This window comes from Bos taurus, chromosome 18 (genome assembly GCF_002263795.3).
Source record: "Bos taurus isolate L1 Dominette 01449 registration number 42190680 breed Hereford chromosome 18, ARS-UCD2.0, whole genome shotgun sequence".
In the NCBI taxonomy this organism is placed as follows: Eukaryota; Metazoa; Chordata; class Mammalia; order Artiodactyla; family Bovidae; genus Bos; species Bos taurus.
In genome coordinates this window covers 63,771,589-63,788,376 of record NC_037345.1, presented here as the reverse complement: position 1 = coordinate 63,788,376, position 16,788 = coordinate 63,771,589, and the positions used below count along the sequence as shown (strand labels likewise).

General features: G+C 44.9%; 2 protein-coding genes across 6 annotated transcripts in view; one reads left to right on the top strand and one right to left on the bottom strand.

The window, feature by feature from the left end:
- Positions 1–551: 551 nt before the first annotated feature.
- ZNF582 (zinc finger protein 582) lies at positions 552–14,729 on the bottom strand. 5 transcript variants are annotated; one of them, XM_010815582.4, is made up of 5 exons: positions 14,404–14,716; positions 12,667–12,772; positions 11,121–11,247; positions 10,789–10,884; positions 552–3,893 (listed from the first exon to the last, which is right to left on the bottom strand). In XM_010815582.4, exons 3-5 carry the CDS (start codon positions 11,152–11,154, stop codon positions 2,572–2,574), a joined length of 1,452 nt encoding a protein of 483 aa, XP_010813884.2. In that variant the 5' UTR covers positions 11,155–11,247; positions 12,667–12,772; positions 14,404–14,716; the 3' UTR covers positions 552–2,571.
- Positions 14,730–14,873: 144 nt separating this feature from the next.
- The window catches only part of ZNF583 (zinc finger protein 583), a 28,995-nt gene continuing 27,080 nt past the window's right edge, over positions 14,874–16,788 (top strand). The window contains exon 1 of the mRNA XM_059877045.1: positions 14,874–14,977. Within this exon, the coding sequence (XP_059733028.1) occupies positions 14,972–14,977 (6 nt within the window). The 5' untranslated portion in view covers positions 14,874–14,971. The remainder of the gene's footprint in view (positions 14,978–16,788) is intronic.

Genomic DNA, 16,788 nt, shown 5'->3' with positions numbered 1-16,788 from the left:
CATGTGAAGAGTTGACTCACTGGAAAAGATCTTAATGCTGGGAAGGATTGGGGGCAGGAGGAGAAGGGGACGACAGATGAGATGGCTGGATGGCATCACCGATTCGATGGACATGGGTTTGGGTAGACTCCAGGAGTTGGTGATGGACGGGGAGGCCTGGCGTGCTGCAATTCATGGGGTCGCAAAGTGTCGGACACGACTGAGCGACTGAACTGAAGTTGGGGGCTATCTATACATACAGAGATAGAGATATCTTTATCTGCATATAGCTCTATCAGGCTATTTATCTCCATGTCAATCAGTAACAGTCTTTCTCTAAACACACAGAGACTTTCTCCTTGAACTAACTAGATAGGCTTCTCCAAGCCCTCAAGGCTCCAATCTTGGGTTCTGTTCCTAACCCATTGAGTCCAGTTTTACAAGAATTCTGCTGGGTCAGTTTATCAAGACTCCCCACTCCTACCCCAATCCTTAACATCTTTTCACTCTCGACAGCCTTCAGCAAGAATCCTATTAAGTCCATTTAGCCACATTCTCCCTTTTGTCTTCGATGATTTGTCTTTGTTAACTGCACATCTAGTGAGTCCCCACCTTGCTCCTTGACTATAAATCCCCACTTGTTATATTTGGAATGGAGCCCAGTTTGGGACAAAGGCCTCTGGCCCTGTGGCAATAATTCCTGGGTAAAATTTGCCTTGAGAAACTTTAGATTCTATCCAGTTCTGGTTTTCTTTGACAATATTTTGGGGAAGACTCAGAAATCGTGGATAATCCACACAATTACAGTCTTCCTAGGGAAAACGCAAATTAAAAAAAAAAAAAAGACAAAATTGCCCACAGCCATAAGTGGTTTCTGGGGTCTATGGATCCTACGTCAAGAATCTTCAAGAAGGCTGGGATCCTTTTGGGGCTGGACACAGGCCCCGCTGCCATGGTTGCTGAGAAAGGTAGTCCCGAGGAGAAGAGCTAAGACTTGCTCATCCCTCACCTCCCCCGAATGACCAAATACCCTCCCCACCACCCACAAAGAGCTCTGATCCAACCCTGGGCTGAGCAGAACGTCAACTCACACACGCATAAGTAATCACTTGAGACAAAACCAAGCGAGGGTTCCTAGTAAGTTATTCAAAAAAGTAAATACTTGCAGGCCACCTTTACCAATGATAATAAAGTAAAATTTGAAGTTGATCATTTAGAATGCTTTCAGCTGCAAGTTTACAAAATATTCAACTAAAAGTTAAGCAATAAAGATTTATTTTTCTTATATAACAAAAGCATCAAACAGTTTCAAATTGGCCCTGTAACTCCGTGTTGTTAGGGTTCTGGGTCAGCCTCTTTGAGGTCCTCTCTTTTCTGCTCTTGGTTCCAAGATGACTGCAGCAGCTCCAGGCATCAGGTTCTCAGAGAAAAATGTTTAAAAGCAAGAAATGAAAGAAGAGGAGTCTTCCTAATATATCTGTCTCTTCTGAAAGAGGACAATCTTTCCCTGAAGACCTTGTAAGATCCCTAGAATATACTGGGCCATACACTGGAATGGATGGGCCATCTTGAGCTGCAAAGGAGGCTGAAAATTGGCATCTGACATCTTCAGAGTCTAAGACAAGACACAGATGCTGCCAATAGAATGGGAATTGGGTACGGCTGCTAGGTAGGCAACCAACCTGTTCTGTAACAAGTTATAAAAGATAATCCAAACAACCTGAAAATTAAGAAACAGTCTCCTAATTTCCCTTGGATCAGAGAGAAACAAAAAATGAGATTATTGTAGGATGTGTGTGTAGTCAGCTCACATGACCGACTCTTTGTGACCCTATGGACTGTTAGCACATCAGGCTCCTCCATCTATTGGATTATCCTGACAAGAACACTGGAGCCAGTTGCTATTTCTTCTTCCAGGAGATCTTCCTGACTCGGGGATGGAACCTGAGTCTCCTGCGGCTTCTGCATTGGCAGGTGGATTCTTTTACCACTGAGCCACCTAGGAAGCCTTACGAGAGAATGTAGGATAGCAAATTCCTGTTTCATCATTTTTCTGCCTTTGTTTCCTATTGTCTATCATCAGGGTGTTTGGTATTCTCTTTTCTGGCTTTTTAAGTAGTACATTTAATATATTTGAGTACTATCTTTCAGGTTTTCATGTTTACATGCACTTAAAGGCATAAAAAGTTCCCAAGTAGCTTCAGCCACATCCCACATTTCTTGGCATGTAAAACTCTCCTCATTGTTTTCATTACCATCAATGGTAACTGCATGATTTAGTTTCTTGTTAACCCAGGAGTAATTTGGCATAAAGTTTTGTTTTCAAATTTCCAAGAAAACTCACTTTTGGCTATTGTTAAAATTATGACACTGTGGTGAGAAAATGTAACTTTGGAACGTGTTAGAGACAAAATTTTCTCCAACCTTTCTGTCTTTTGACAATCATGGTATAAAAAAGTTGCACCCATATAATTTTTCTTCAATATGAATTTTATTACTCAGGATAAAAGAAAGCTCTGAATAAAGGAATTCTCACTTGCATGACATCCTTCAAGTCTTTCTCCAAGATCTAAAGAGTAAGTTGTGATTAGCCTAAGCTAATGGACTCTTCCCGTTACTTCCGTTCATATGATTGCTTGCTAACATAAATTCTCTGATGATTAATAAGGGGTAAGTGCTGATGGAAGGCTTCTCTACATTTATTAAGTTCACTTGTGTTTCTACATTATGCATTCTCTGATGCTGAACAGCAGCTGGATCATGACTTAAAGTCCTCCCATGTTTCTTATATTCATAGGGCTTTTCCTCAGTATGAATTACCTGATGTTGAATCAGCTGTGAGCAGTGGCTGAAGGCTTTCCCACATTCCCTGCATTCATATGGCTTCTCACCTGTATGAATTCTGTAATGTACAGTAAGATGGGAGACCCGTTTGAAAGCCCTACCACATACCTTACATTGGTAGGGTTTCTCTCCTGTGTGAATTCTCTGATGTTGCTTAAGTTGTGAGCTCACCCTAAAGGCCTTCCCACATGCCTTACATTCATAGGGTTTCTCACCGGTGTGAATTCTCTGATGTCGAGTAAGAGTCGAGCCTTGATTAAAGGCCTTCCCACATTCTTTACATTCGTAGAGTTTCTTGCCGGTGTGAACAGTCTGATGTTGAATCAGCTGAGAACGATGACTAAAGGTTTTCCCACACTCCTTGCATGCATAGGGTTTTTCACCAGTATGAATTCTATAATGCACTTTAAGATGTGAGATCCGATTGAAGGCCTTGCTACACTCCTTACACTGATAGGGTTTCTCACCAGTGTGAATTCGTTGATGTTCAATCAACTGTGAGCTTCGACTAAAGGCCTTTGCACAATCCTTACATTCATAAGGTTTCTCACCAGTATGAACTTGCTGATGTTGTATGAAATTTGAACCAGAATTGAAGGCCTTTCCACATTCCTTACATTCATATGGTTTCTTGCCAGAATGAATATTCTCATGTTGAATTAGTCGTGAACCATATTTAAAGGCCTTCCCACACTCCTTGCATTTATAGGGCTTCTCATTAGTCTGAATCCCTTGATGATTAATAAGGAAGTCCTCTTGCCAGAAGTCTTTTGTACATTGATTATATCCATAGGGTTTTTCTCCCGTATGAATTTTCTGATAAAAAGTAAGGGGTGCTGGCTGGTCGAAAGTGGGTATTTCTTCATTCTCGATCATCATTTGACTCAGATGTCCATCTGGATTTCCCTCTTCCCTGTCAGCATGACTTCTGCATTCCCAGTCATCTTGGAAACTTGAGCACTCAAGACCGTAAGTGGTAAGGCTTTCCATTATCTCCCACGGGGGTGACTGTACTTCATAACTCTGCTGCTTTGGAGAGAATACCTTAGTATCATACCTGGACTTCAGCACTGAAAAAGAACAAAACAAGCATGTGTTTGTTTTTTCCTTTTCCAGAAAAAGGAACTTCTGTAGTAAACACTGGGAAGCTGAGACTCAAGATAATATCTGTATGCTCTTGAATGTGATTAAGAAATTAGAAAATGGACAAATAGAACAGAGAAAGAGGAAAACCATAAATTGACGTGAATGAGGTGATCAGAGAAATCATTAAGAATAGTTCTAAAATGTTAACGTGGAGCACAATCACTGCTGAACCATGGTTTTAAAAAATGAACGTTTCTGTGAAACCCTAGAAAAGACAAACAGAAGAGTAACAGAAAACGAATCATTTGTTGCTTGTGGCTAGGGGGTTTGTGTGGGAAGGAGCACACAGGAACTTTTCAGGGTGATGAAAATTTATCTTGTCTGTGGTAGTGGTCATAGAAGTGTATACCTTTGTCTGTAGTCATTAAAATATGCTTAAAATGCAGGCATTTATTTTCCTATAAATTGTACCTCAATAAAGTGGATTTTTAAAAACGATAAAGAGGGTTGACTAGATATTTCTCTGGCCAGAGGAATGAGATGGTACATCTGCTTGACAGGGGTGTGGTGGCACAGCAGGGCTGTTCTCACATGTCCAGTGGAAGACACAGCTGTGGGCTTCTGCTGTGGTGCTTTCTGTCTCTGACATTTAGCTGAACACCCCAGCTACAGCTAATGTCAGCTGGACCAGGCTCTCCTGGACTCTCCTGTTGCCTAAAAGTGACCTGGGAAAAAGGAGAGCCTTGTTCCTTGTTTGGAAGATTAGGCCCAAATTGAATGGAGGTGGCATCTTCAAGAGCATGTTCTTTGCTGGTTATTCAAACTGCAAGGAGGGGCTGAATGGTGTTGCTGAACTTGATTCATGTACCTGGTACATGATTTCTACTGCAGTGGTCTGTTTTACTGCAATCATGGAAATCAGTCCCATTCAGATACTAAAGAATTGGTTGCTACTTCATGCACGGAACTATGGGGAACGTAAATGGGTGCTTTTGAATGTGTTCATAAGAGGACTTTATAGGGGGCATGTCTACTTCTTATGGTAGCATATGTTTTTTTGTGTGACATTATTAAGCAAAAACTACTGGAATAAAAAATTATTTTGACAATACAGATGAAAAGTCTGGAAAAGAAGTATCAATTTTGTGGGAATGATGCTGCTGTTGCCTCAGAAATTTGTACCACAACCATAATGTATGCATACACACGAAATTGTGATTATAAGACTATGTGAAAAGATCAGACACCATGTTTCACTGTTCAAGAGGGAAACTCTCTTTATGGGTCTCTGTACTGTGGTCTAAGAACTGTGGGAAGGCAGATTCTAAACAGTGCCATTGCAATGGCCACCTGTGCATCCGTGGTCCATCTACTCAGTGGTCAGCAGCATCTGGCTGCCATTGCATGAAGGCGGGCAACCAAAAGATTGCAGTGGGCCATGGAATATTAAAGCCAGCCTGGTGGACAGAAGAAAATGAGTTTGGGATCATGTAACTCTGCCCAAGTGGAAGTCTGGTTTTAGGAATTAAAGTGATCACACATTATTGGTGTCTTGGGCAATGTGGGAAAAAAACCAGAAGAGCTGTCTCTAAGGACGTGCCATTAAAAGCACGCCTCTCTCCAAACTGCTGCATATTCTGTCAAGACGGCTGACACAGTTTAGTTCTGTTGAGTGATGGCAGTCAGAGTACAGTGTTTATTCCATGAGCACTTTTGCACTCATGTAAATTAAGCCATCTCGAATCATATATTTGAAATAACTTTACAAAGATAGTACTGATTTTCTAACTTTTAGCTTCTCTTCTCCTTGTAAAGTTGCAGAATAGCAAAAATAATAGTGAGGTCCTCTGTATTATTTTTACATTTTCCTGACAAGATCTGGCAGTTTTTTAATTTAGCATTAGTAGATGCTGTTTTTGACAACCAATGAGGTAATGTCTAAAAATCTTATGGATAGTCTTAGCAGGTTTTGTTTTGGTTGGTTTCCTCATATGGAACCTTCAAGGATCCCTAATGGCCAAAACAATCTTGAAAAGGAAGAACAAAGTTGGAAGAACAAAGAGGCCCAAGTTGGCCTCTTTCACTTCCAATTTCAAAACATGTTAAAAAAGCTACAGTATCAAAAGTGTGGAACTGCTAAAGGAAGATATTTATCCAGTGGAACACAACAGGGACAGCAGAAATAAACTCTTACACATGTGGTCAAATGATCTTTAACAAGGGTGCCGAGACCACACACTGAGGAAAAGACAAGCTCTTCAACAAATAGGGCTGAGGAAACTGGATATCCACGTGCAAAAGAAAGGAGGAGGACCCCAACCTTACATTAAATAAAACAGCTCAAAATGGATTAAAGACCTAAACCTAAGATATGAAGCTCCTAGGAGAAAACAAGGGAAAAGCTTCATGACACGGCATCTGACTGTGAGTTTTCAGATATGGTACCAAAAGTGCAGCCACCAGAAGTAAGACTGGACAGATGGGACTACATCAAACCAAAAACTTCTGTGCGTCAGAGGAAAGAATCAACAGGGTGAACAGGCAACCTACAGAATGGGACAAGACATCTACAGATCATGTATCTGGCAAAGGGTTAATATACAGACAATATAAAGAACTAAAACTCAACAAAAAAATAACCTGATTTTAAAATGGGCAAAGGATTTGAATAGACATTTCTCCAAAGAACACATACAGATGGCCAACAGGCATGAGATTCAGTATTCAGAGTTTGGTATTAGGAAATCTATTCATGTAATCCATATTTTATGGATTGAAAGAAAAAAACACTTAATAAAATATGAAAAAGTAGTTGCTTCTTTAAGCGAAGAAAAATCCCTATGTCATTCCTATGGCTGATATTATGCTTAATAAAAGTTACTAAAAATATTCCTGTTAAGGTCAAGAACAAGATTAGTATGTAAAACCCCTCTTAATACTGTTCTGGAGGTACTACATAATCAGCATCCTAGTCAGACAAGAGAAAAAAACCTGTAAAATAAAAAAATGTAAAAATATCACCATTTACATATATATATATACACATATTATATATATATATAAAATCAAATGCTTGGAAAGCTCAAGAGAGTTACATTAAAAAACTGTCATAAACAATGAGAAAATTCAATAAATTGGGTCAGCTACAAAATTCATCTGAAGATGTGAATAGCTTTTGTCATATTAGAAAATAACCAGTTGGAGTATAATATGGATGAATGCTGTATTAATTCATATTATAGATTATGCCATTTTCAACGGCAATAAATATAAACTACCTAGGAATAAATGTAATAAGACACACAAAATCTTTATAAAAAAAAAGTGAAAATCTTCATCAGGTATAGTCATAAAGGAAGGGAAAAGCCTGTCATGTTCTTCAATAGGAGACTCCACATGATAAAATCAGTTTTCTCTTAAATTAATCTATATATTTACAGTGATTACAGTAGGGAAAAAATGCATGATTTTTTTTGAAAGCAAGTATTCTGATTCTAAGATTTAGATAGAAACGTAAATGAGAACAGCCAGGAAAATTCTGAAAAACAAGAATGAAGAGGGACTAATACCAGATACATAAAACATTTAAACCCTTAATAACCTAAAACAGTAATGGTATAGACACATGGTTAGAGATTGATGGGCTACAACAGAAAGTCCAAAAACAGATTCAGGCGCGCAGATGATACAGCAGATGACAAAGGTGGCTTTATACATGAGTGATGAAGAGACGAACTGATAAATAACGTCTGAATAACTGGATAATCTGTAAAGTAATATGAAATCACATCTTACACTAGGAAAAATTCAATATGAATCATAAATTTCATCGTAAATAAGCTAGGAAAAAATCATAGGAGACGCCTAACCATATGACACAACCCACAGGACAAAGGAGTCAACAAACTGAGCGCCTCAAACACACACTGTCAAAACTCAGAGGACAAAAGCCAAAAATCTGTGCTCTGACATCCTTGGTGTGGTAGGAACAACAGCCTCCCTGAGACGTCCGTGTCCTGATTCCCGGAACCTGAACGTGTTGGGTTACAGGGCAGCACACGGCCCCCTCTCCCCATGCTCATCCCATACCTGACCTCCCTCAGGCCCAGGGGTCCTGCTTGCTTCTTAACTTCCCACTTAAAATTCTCTTCTAGTACACTGCATGTTGCAGAAACTCCTTATGGACGTGAATTTGCTCCCGTGTCACACGGTGGCTTTGAGTCTCATCAGGGAAGGTTTTGCGCACACACACATGCGTACACACACACCCACACCCACACACACACCCCCTCGGGAACATCTGGTAATGTCTGGAGACTTTTTTGGCTTTACAACTGAGGGGAGGCCAGGGAGGCTGCTAAACATCCTGCCATGCATAGAATGACATCCCCTCTTCCCGCCTCAGCTAGCTCCCCGACAAAGAACTATCCCACCGCTGAGGGTGAGAAACCCCCCATCCAGAGCAGGAGCACCCCAGGCAAAAAAGGACAGCTGGGGACAAAGCCTCAAAACAGGAATGCACTTGATGCGTCGAAGCCGACGCGTGTGGACTCGCACTGTCCGCTCTCGTGCCCCTACAGCAGAGCTGAGTAGCTGTGACACAGACCAGATAGCTGGCAAAACCTGAAATATGTCCTGTCTGGACCTTGAAAGAAGACATCTGCCAAACTCTATGTGAACGGAACAGCAAGAGAAGCTGGTGTGGCTGTAACCCAGCAAGCAACATGGGGTGGTGCGAGATGGACTCAGGGTGGAGGCAGGCGACAGATTAGAGAGCACCGCGGGCCGACAGAAGCTGCGGGGACACTGAAAGCGCCTGTTCTGCACTGTCCACTGGGGCGGCCCCTAGCTGCTCACGGCTACTCAGCAGCTGAAGTGTGGCGTGGGCAGCTGTGACATGGAACTTTACTCTTCATTTTAGTTAAAAGTTTCAGTTAAAAGCCACACCACGTGTGGCTGATGGCTACAGTACAGACAGAGCCTTCTAGGCCATGGGATAGATTCAGGCTGGTCTCTTGAGTGAGACAGGAAGCCGTGGGCAAGCTGTGAGCAGAGATGTAATACACCCTCGCTGAAGATTGAGAAGGGCTTCCCAGGTGGCAAAGGGGTAAAGGATCCGCCTGCCAGTGCAGGAGACACAGGAGACGTGGGCCCGATCCTCGGGGCAGGAAATGGCAGCCCACTCCAGTATGCTTGCCTGGAGAATCTCAGAACAGAGGAGCCTGGCGGGCTCTAGTCCATGGGGCTGCAGAGTCGGACACGACTGAGCACGTACGAATACACACACACACACGCACACACACACACGCACACGCACACACACACACACGCACAGAGGAGCCCCCCCGCCACACACGTATAACACAGTACTGTTTGACATCAGGAAATGTGCACACAGCACGCACTCACACTCTGGCTGCCGTGCGGAGACTGCCCTGCGGTGGACAAGAGTGGATGCAGCGTGGGGGAGGAGGCCACTGCACTTCCACGTGGTGGGGGAATGTGGGAGGTAGCAGTGTTGCTTGTTGGTGAGAAGTGGTTAAATTCTGGATATATTCTGAGGCAGAGCTAACAGGATCTGCTGACAGACTGAATATGTGTGTGAGATGGAAAGGCCAGGGATGCTTCAGCAGTTTTGACTTAAGCAAGTCGGGCAGAGTGCCCTAGTACTGATGTGCAGAAGAAACGGGGAGGGGTATACCTGTCGGGAACGACCACCAAGGACTCCCTTTGGGACGTCAGTTCAAGGTGTCTGCTGGACATCCCAGTGGGGCTGACAGGGTACAGGTACTGCGTTCAGGGAGAAGCTGAAGCTGAAGGTAGAGCTTTATCCGGTGATGGAAACATTCTGTATGTGCACTGTCCAGTAGAGTAGCCACAGGCCACAAAACAGCTACTGAACGCCTGGAATGCGTCAAGTGCAACTGAGGTACTGAATTTTGAAATGGATATAATTGTAGGAAATCCCCTGGATTCCTGGACGCCCATAATCTCCTGGATTAGGACGCCCATGCTTTTACTGCCTAGGGCCTGGGTGCAGTATCTAGTCAGGGCACGAAGATTCCACAAACCTGGACGCATAGCCAAAAAAAAAAAAATGCGAAAGCTGTGGTACATATACACAATGGAGTATTACTCAGCCATTAAAAAGAATACATTTGAATCAGTTCTAATGAGGTGGATGAAACTGGAGCCTATTATACAGAGTGAAGTAAGCCAGAAGGAAAAACACCAATACAGTATACTAAAGCATATATATGGAATTTAGAAAGATGGTAACAATAACCCTGTATATGAGACAGCAAAAGAGACACTGATGTATAGAGAAGTCTTTTGGACTCTGTGTGAGAGGGAGAGGGTGGGATGATTTGGGAGAATGGCATTGAAATACGTATAATATCATATATGAAACAAGCTGCCAGTCCAGGTTCGAGGCACGATGCTGGATGCTTGGGGCTAGTGCACTGGGACGACCCAGGGGATGGTGGGGGAAGGGAGAGGGAGGAGGGTTCAGGATGGGGAACATGTGTATACCTGTGGCGGATTCATTTCGATATTTGGCAAAACCAATACAATATCGTAAAGTTTAAAAATAAAATAAAATTAAAAAAAATGTATCTGCTTATAGTGAATTTAAATTTCCATGGCCACGTGTGGCCAGTGGCTCCTCCTTAGCCAGCACAGGTGTGAACGGTGTGTATCGCACGGTCCTGGAGAAGGTCTTGGGGAACAGACATACGCAGCAGAGGCCCAGGTCTGAGCCCGGGGTGCTCCAGCTTGTACTGAAGGTGAGCTCCAGCTCAAAGTGCCTGTCTCCTCACCAGCCTGCTGGGCAGTCAACCACAGTGCGTTCTCTCTTCCCACACATGCCCCACTCACCTGGGCACAGGCCTTCTGTCACCACTTCCTCCACCGTCCAGGGCTCTTTGCCTTGCTCCAGGAAGGAGATCACATCAGGTTTGGAAATGGCAAGACCTGGATGTCAGAGAAAAACATGCCACCCGGTTATGCTGTGGGGCCTCGGAATTCAGACCAGGGCCTGGTTAACAAGCAAGACAGGCAAGAAGGGCTAAGGGAATAGGAGAGTCACATGACGGTTGGGGCAGATGCAGCTTCAGGACAAGGAGCTGCCCTTTAACCTCTCAAAAGACCCTCAACGTTGACAAGGAACCCATGTGGCCTGGGGTAACCTCCAAAGTAACAGACCTTACCCAGGGAGACCAGGTTGCTATAGGTCTCCAACATCACGTCTCTGTACAAGTCCCTCTGAGTGGGTGCCAGCTGTTCCCATTCTTCTTGGGAGAAGACTACGGCCACATCCCTGAATAAGTCTGACCCCTGGAACAACAGGCAGGTATGTATAAGCATATTTCAAGGCAACATCTTTCCATGGGATGAGAGGCGATGGAGGAGGTCTCTGCAGGAATGGTGTGTCCTGGTGAAAAAGAAGGCTGGGGCTGGGGGCACGTGACGTGACAGGTGACAGGGAAAGATGAGCACAGGTGAGACAGCTTCAAGTACTCTTGAACTTTCCTTTCTACTACAAACCAAAGCTCGTGTACTCGGGCCTAGGAGGAAAATTAAATCCAGCCAAATCGAGTCTTCCCGGTTAGGACGGCGTAGTCGAGCATATTGCCCACCCTGTGCTTGGCACACGATAAACTCTCGTGTGAGGCCTGCCATCTGTACTTCTACGGAGTAACAGCAACAAAACCCAACAATTTTGGGGTAGTCTTTCCTCAAAATATTTTATTAAAAGAAATACTTAATATCTTGTGCATGCTGAGTCATGTCTGACTCTTTGTGACCCCATGGACTGTAGCCCCCCAGGCTCCTCTGTCCATGGACTTTTTCAGGCAAGGAAAAAACTGTCCACGACTTTTTCAGGGTGGTTTGCCATTTCCTCCTCCAGGGGAATCTTCCTGGCCCAGGGATGGAACCTGCGTCTCCTGCATTGGCGGGTGGATTCTTTACCGCTGAGCCACCTGGGAAGCCCGGTGTTTTATCTTAGAAAACAGAATTTTCGTTTGTCAGGAACTGCTTGAAGACACAGGCTCATCATTATATGAAAACGTCACACAAATTTTTCCTTATGGGAAAAATCTTGAGTGATGACTACTTTTATTAGCTGCGTAATTTACTATCAAGTGAAATAACTGATTCAACCATTCTTTTACTTTGGATGCAGAAGTCTCTAAGGTCTTTCTGTTCTTTCAAAACTATGACTATCCAGATTCGGAGCAATGCATCCATCTAACTGTCTTACAGTCCCAGCTCTGCACTGCTCCTGCTCTTAAGCTGAAGAAGCTGGTGGAGAATGACCGAGATTCACATGCTCTGTTCAGCCTCAAACTGGACCTTAATGCGGGCATTTACTCTCATAGATGCCCAGATAAACTTCAGTTACACACCCAGCTGTCAGTATAGGAGATGGTGACCCCACAGTGAAACTGAGCCCAACCAATACCAACTCCCCTGATTTTGTGTGTGTGATCTCTCATCAGTATTCATCTCCATTTCATCAAATCTCAGTTCTTGTAAGGCATGTTCTCATTTTATATAAGGAAATAGATTTCTTCTCCCTTTGGCCTCCCAGCAGAATACCAAGCCATCAGAAGACATAAAATGCTATATAGGATGAATCCACGTGGGCACTGGTCAGCGTGGATGGGGCCAAGGGGGAGGGAACCTCTGAGAAGCAGATTCTTGGGTGGAACCCAGGTGGGAAACTTCAGGATAAGGAAAACAAATATTTACATGATTTGAAAACTCACGAGGGACATGACTGTCAGGATTTCATGGGCTGCTGCGGCCTCCTCTTGGTTTGTCTCTTGGGGAAGGGCAGAGTCCTGAGATGACAGACCTGGGGGGGAAAGAGCAATCATATGAGAGGCCAGGCTTGCCTCACGGCTCCCAGAAAGTGCACAGTGACACTGCCCACCTCTCCTCCCCACTCCCCAATTACAGGGAGCCTTTCCCAGCTCCACCTCGGTACTGATGCGATCTGAGGTGGGGATGCACAGACCTGGTCCAGCGACAGGACCGGGTCCCTGGGACCAGGAAGGCTGTCCTCGGGCTGGGGAGCACAGCCTGCCTGATCTGCTCAGTGAGACCTTCCCAGAACCACACCGTTTAATACTCTCGTGCCCACACTGTAACACCTTTGGAGGTCTCCCTGGCTCTTAACCTAACGTTCTAATTAATAAAGAACCCTACAGCCCTACCTAAGGTCTGGCAGGCACCATTGTGCAGACCCTGCCTTGAGGCAACAGATGTTTGCAGTGGGCAAATAGATGGGGCAGGCCCAGTTCTCCACCATAAATAAGCCTCTGCACAGAGATGTAAGTGAGCAAAGCTTTGGGCATAGCATTTGCTGAAAAACAGAATCAAGATTAGTACATAACAGTTCACAAGTAGGTGAGTGGTTGAATCATATGATGGATGTCAAGCAACTATCAAAAGTCATGTGGGACAACATCAACCGACAAATATATTTGCAACTGGATCCCTTCTACAACAAGGTAACATTCAGCAACAGAAGTCAAACCCGCCCACCTACTGACAGGCAGGCTAACATCGCTCCCCTCCCCCCCCCAAACTAAACTGGAATGGAAAACATCCAAGTATTAAGAATGATGCCATTTAACCACTTTCTGAGTTCATCAGTAAAACAGTAGTATTTTTAAAAAGAGCTTAGGACATTGCCCAACATGTAACCAATACTTAATGTGTAAACGGAATAATGATTTTGTTTAGTCGCTAAGTAGTGTAGGACTCTTGCGACCCATGGACTGTAGCCCACCAGGCCCCTCTGTCCATGGGATTCTCCAGGCAAGAATACTGGAGTGGGTTGTCATTTCCTTCTCCAGGGGAATCTTTCCCAACCAGGATCGAACCCGTGTCTCCCGCATTGCAGGTAGATTCTTTACCACTGAAGCTATTGGGGAAGCCCACTGTTCCTTAATGTCATGTAGAAGGACGTTTTCCTTATGACAACTTTCTTTAAAGCATAATTTACATTCGCTGTAACTATTTCATTACAGGGGTGGCCAGTGATTTACTCAGCCATCTTCCCATGAATGTACCATGGAAGTGAAAGTCGCTCAGTTGTGTCCAACTCTTTGGGACCCCATGGACTATAGGGTCCATGGAATTCTCCAGGCCAGAATACTGGAGGGGGTTGCCTTTCCCTCCTCCGGGGATCTTCTCAACCCAGGGATCGAACCCAGGTCTCCCGCATTGCAGGCGGATTCTTTACCAGCTGAGCCACAAGGTAAGCCCCAATGGTTGGACAAATTTTGAACAAGATCCTCTAAAATGTTTCCAAGTCGCTGCTTGTAAACTAGAGGTTCCAAATTTTCAGGGGTCTTCCAGCTCTGAAAGTCTCATGAGACAAGACTTCACACCAAATTTTTAAAAGGATGCATAAGAAAAATGCAAAACATCCATAAGCAAGCACTTTCTGGTGGCCGGAACCCCAACAGGCACACCCACCTAAGGGGTCCCGGGCTATGAGCCCTGACGGCAACAGGGGGCGACAGCAGGGCGCGCCGCGGGGGCCGATGGGGAGTGTAGTCCGGAGCCCGGAAAGCCGCAGACCGACGGCGAAACGAGACGTTCCCGTTCTTTCCAGGCCCGTGACCCGCCCGGCCGCAGCGCCCACTTGGGCGCAGACCCCGGGGCTCCTGGTAAGCTCCGGAGCCCCTCACCTGCCAGCTCCTCTGGTCCAGGTGCCCCCTCGGCCGCGCCCCCCGCAGCCCCGGGTGCGCTTCCCCGTCCGTACCAGTGGCCTCAGGAGCCGGAAGATGGCGCAGACGCACAAAGCACTGCCGAGGCTGCGTCGCGGTTGGACAGGCGCCGCAGTGTGTTCTGGGAAACGTAGTCTCTGTCCTCAAGGCTGGACCCAAGGAGCGCGTCTCGCGATGCTTCGAGTGGGCGGGGCTCGTGCGTAGGTCGGTGCGTGGGAAATCGTCTGGGAAACGAAGGAGCCTTGTGGGTTTCGTGGGTCGCCGGGTGAGTACCTGGGCATCGGGCGCGCTCTCCTCGCGTGGGTGTCTCCCTGATGCAGGTGAGTGTGGGCGTGGCCGTACCCGCGTGAGCTGTGTTCGGTTCTGACCCGGTCGTTGAGTGTGTGACTGGGACCGTTAAACGCCGGGTACATGTTTGTGTGTGTAAAATTAGTATATGAAACAAATCCCACTATTAAATCACCGTCGCCGTGGAACAGCCATGTTACTGGAAGGCTTGGAGGGAGGAAAAAGCCCGAGAGTTCATTTGGTAACTAATTTTAAAACGTTGTTGTCGCTCAGTCGTGTCCGACTCTTTGCGACCCCAAACACTCCAGGTTCCCTGCCCTTCACTATCTCCCGGACTTATCTCAAATCCTGTCCATCGAGTCACTGATGCCATCCAACCATCCTGTCCTCTGTCGTCGCCTGTCCTGTCCTCCATCTTTCCCAGCATACGGGTCTTTTCCAGTGAATGGGCTCTTCACATCAGGTGGCCAAAGTATTGGCCAGGTGGCTCAGTGGTAAAGAATGGGCCTGCCGGACAGGAGACGCGGATTCGATCCGTGTGTCAAAGAGATCCCCTGGAGAAGGAAATGGCAACCCGCCCAAGTATTCTTGCCTGGAGAATCCCATGGATGGAGAAACTTGGTGGGCCATATACTCCATGTGGTCGCAGAGAGTCCGACACGACTTAGGGACTAAACAGTTTTAAAACATTGTAAAAAAAATGCTGAAATACTTGCAGATTATGAAGGAAAATACAGAATCAGCAAAAAGGTTTTGAAGGAGATGTCAAAGAGTTTTCTGTTATGAGATGATATTTCTCGGCTTAGATCTCTAGCTACAGGTAGTTCAACTTTGGTTTGTGAAAGCGTGAGAAGCCCTGAACTTTGCCCATCCCGGAACATAATGTTCTGATATGGTGGGAAGTCCAGTGGATCTGCTCAGTTCAGTTCGGTTCAGTCGCTCAGTCATTTCCGACTCATTGCGACCCCATGAATTGCAGCACGCCAGGCCTCCCTGTCCATCACCAACTCCCGGAGTTCACTGAGACTCACGTCCATAGAGTCGGTGATGCCATCCAGCCATCTCATCCGCTGTCGTCCCCTTCTCCTCCTGCCCCCGGCTGAGACCCTGTTAAACCTGGCCTGTGAATGAGGAAAGCATTTCTGTGCAGGGTGATACACTCCTGAGCCAGACCCAGCCCAGCGCCCTGGCCTCTGAGTTGTCCTAGAATACGCCCTCTTGCATCTGCCTTCTTGAAACGTTTTTCTGAAATCTGTGCATATTCACGTTGTTGCACGTCTGAAGAATGCTTTTCTCTAAGTTAGTTTCAAAATGTAATTTAAACCCAATAAAAATACCAGTACTGTTTCTCCATTGGAAATAGGTTGATACTAAAGCTCAAAGTAAAAAGTAAACTTGCAAAAATGGCTAAGAACATTCTGAGAAAGGAAAGCTATAAAGTATGCTAACATGACCAGATATTAAACATATTAAAGACGGTCTATAATTGTAACTACTGTGTGGTATCGGTTCATGAATTGTTAGGTGGGAGAGACTAGACTGTCCAGAAATATCAAGTGCAGAGGGAAATCTACTGTATATAAATGTAGCATATCATTGGGATAAAAATGGATTTTTTAATAAAAAAGCTTGTGGAATAACTGGATAGTCAGTTGGAAAAAAATAAAATTATATTAATACCTCACATAATGCAAAAGAATAAACTCCAAATTGGCTTGAGTTCTAATTTAAACAGCAGACATGTACAGAGGTGAATTCCCTTATGACTTGGATGTGTGGAAAGACTTTCTGACTTAAAAATCCAGATGTAATAAAAGACTGCTGCACTTGAGAACTTGAGAGT